This window comes from Austrofundulus limnaeus, unplaced genomic scaffold (assembly GCF_001266775.1).
Source record: "Austrofundulus limnaeus strain Quisiro unplaced genomic scaffold, Austrofundulus_limnaeus-1.0 Scaffold102, whole genome shotgun sequence".
Classification (NCBI taxonomy): domain Eukaryota; kingdom Metazoa; phylum Chordata; class Actinopteri; order Cyprinodontiformes; family Rivulidae; genus Austrofundulus; species Austrofundulus limnaeus.
In genome coordinates, this window is record NW_013952504.1 from 1051039 (window position 1) to 1053997 (window position 2959).

At 41.6% G+C, this 2959-nt stretch overlaps 1 protein-coding gene across 1 annotated transcript in view; it reads right to left on the reverse strand.

Annotated features, from left to right (window-relative positions):
* Nucleotides 1-2959, reverse strand: part of pnpla6 (patatin-like phospholipase domain containing 6) — a gene marked incomplete in the record, with an annotated part of 50327 nt that overhangs the window by 11528 nt on the left and 35840 nt on the right. Inside the window, 2 exon segments of the mRNA XM_014013505.1 lie at nt 47-163; nt 1695-1811. Coding sequence (XP_013868959.1) covers nt 47-163; nt 1695-1811 — 234 coding nt within the window.

Genomic DNA, 2959 nt, shown 5'->3' on the forward strand with positions numbered 1-2959 from the left:
GTGTGGTAGGGTGGGCTGGGGGTGGGAAGTCACCACCTGTACTTGCCTGGTAGGTTGTTGATGTAGCCACCATCCATTAGCAAGTTGCCATCTTTGGGGTCGCACAGGGGCGGCAGGTACCCCGAGAGGGTCATGCTTGCCCGCACATAGCGCCACAGAGAGCCTGGCACACCAGGAGGGGGGAGGAGGAGGAGGGAGGGAGGGAGGAGGAAGGTGGGGATAACATCTCAGTAATGTTTGTTAAACGTTTTTAGGTTAGTGTCGACACAGACCACAATCCAAACACTGCAGGGACATCAGCCAAAGGCAAGGTGATCGATCCCTGCAAAGGTTTGTGCTCAAACCTCATTACCAAGCACTGAAGCTCTGTGTGACTTGTGCAAACAGTGAAAAAGGAAACGGCACCATCACAAAGAACCAAAGTTTGTTTGATCTCCAAACTGCATCCCATCAACAGTGCTGTCTCGCTTGTAATCACGTATATTTACTCTTTTTCTAAGCTTTGCAAAGTCCACTAATGAGTTGTCGGTTAAGTTTAAGTGGTACCTAGTGGTAGCGGAACTGAGTTTCTTTATTCACTCTGCGTTTAGAGACAAAGAAGCAGCAGATGTTGATGTGACAGCGGTTCCAGATCGTGAACATGGCAGAGAAGCAACCAGCCTCTTCAGTCCTGCAGGTCTAGTTAGAGCCAGCAGGGGGCAGAAGCAGGCCAGACGCTGCATGGGTTGGAAGGATAAGGAGCACCACAGAGAAAAGTGACGGGTGCAGATTAATTTGACTAAAATGTGATCTTACAGGGACTACCACCTACTGTAGAGTGCTCAATTCCTTCAGTATAGATTTATCTCAGATTTAAGGGATTGTTTTGGTTTGTGTAAAAATCTAAAGATGTGCAACAGCAGGATCCAGAACACATATTGCCAGATAATTACAATTAATGAATTAAAATATAGAGATCGGCTCACTTTATCAACAAGAACTGGCATGCCGATAAAAGAAAGGGAGTAGAACAGGAGCTGGGCAGGAGAGGCTGATTATGTTCTTACAGGCACACATGACTGAAATGAAACAGGAGAAAGGCACGCTCATAGGAAACAAGCTGTAGTTCAGTCCACGGGACAAAAACATGTAAATCCACTGAAATACACACTGATCCACAACAGCTGAAGATGTATGACGTGGACGTGATGTTTCATGTGGCTCAGCCCTTCTAAACTGGGTAACATAAGCTCCACACACAAATGTTGTGGTACACAAGGATGTAATTCTTTAGGAGCCACATTCTGAATTTTAAGATTTACATTTGTAGAAATTTAAAGATCCAAAAGAAACTTGTTAAACATACTTCTCTCGGACACCCCGAAAATACCGCAAAAACCTATCTACATCCCAGATCTGTGACATGTTGCATTGCTGGATTAGCCACATAGCATTGAGCCAACAGTATTTTAAATGCATTACAAACCAAAGGGAGCCCGATAGGATGTGCATAATTTGTAAAATAGAAAGCACTAACTGGTTTACGTCTTTCCTTCCAAACCATGGACTCCCAGTATCCACCTGGTCATATAAGGGTTAGTTACAGGTGAAAACTTGGGAAGAATAAAAAAAAGGAGGGTCGCCAAGTGGTTGGTTCTCCACTTAAAGACGAGTGGGGAGAGGGGGTTTTGGTGAGTGGGTGTTTAAAATCTGACCTGGGACATTGTTAACATAGCAACCATCCACAAGCAAGTGGCCATCCTTGGGGTCGCACAGGGGAGGTAAATAGGGGGTGTAGGATGCGCTGGCTCTAACATAGTGCCAGACGCTACCTGTCAGGAAATGGAGATGGAGAAGGAGGGACAGATCAAACACGAGCAGGACCCCACATCACAGATGGAAAAAGAAAGCGAGAAGAACAGTGAAAGAAACGGACAAGAATGAAAGAACAGCCTGGGTCACAGATACGAAGGATTTAAAAAAAACACTCCAAGGAGAGCAGCAAACAGGGGACATAATCACAACAACATGTCCACCATTTACACAAAATTTAAGCTTGCAAATTAGAAAAAAATCCTGAAAAGATTACCAAACAATTGCTCTACAACCAATCAATTTAACTAATAGAATATTAAGGTTTACAGGAGCATTCTGAATAATGATCAAGGACCAAAATAACAATAAAACATGCTTGATTTTGCATTATTCACACTTGAGTTATTATGACGAACAACACTTGACTAAAACCTGATTTTCTGTCAGATTGGTGTACTGATTAGGCTCATTAAAATAACATTTAGTCTTGTTAGATAGCCAATTCAAAAAAGCATTTGTTGGAGAAAGAGAGACAGAGAGCAACTTTGTAATAAGCAGATAGAAGGAAATAGGTAGAACATAAGACAGAGAGAGCAAACCACTACTGTTGGACTCGTACCTAAACTCTCTAATAGGAAAACTCAAGACATTTGAGCAGTTTCAAATGTTTAAAAGCCTATACAAAGCTTAAAGGAGTAATAAAATTATGACACTTCCTCTGAAATCCACCAAGAGAACGTAGGGTTGCTTTCGTCTCTCAATAACTTGAGTTAAAGGGGTGTACTCAGGGATTCATCGAGATAGACAAGTGGAACAACAGAAAACTAGTGAAAGTACAGAATGGAGCTAAAGAAATAATGGAAGCAACATGTGATGCCATTAATACGCAGCAGAGAAAAAGACACATTGTAAAGTGTTCTGGATCCTACATGTTGACATGGACACAAGAGGGGTTCAATTATTTAGAAAAGAGCATTTACACAGGTTACTATTTCTATAGCGTGATGTTTAGAAGGACTTTATGATGTTAAATGCAATCAGGAAATTTCAGACACGTACAGTAAGTGATGGAGACAAAATAATGAAAAAGATGACAGAAAGAAAGAAAAAAAGAAAGAAAGAAAGAAAGAAAGAAAGAAAGAAAGAAAGAAAGAAAGAAAGAAAG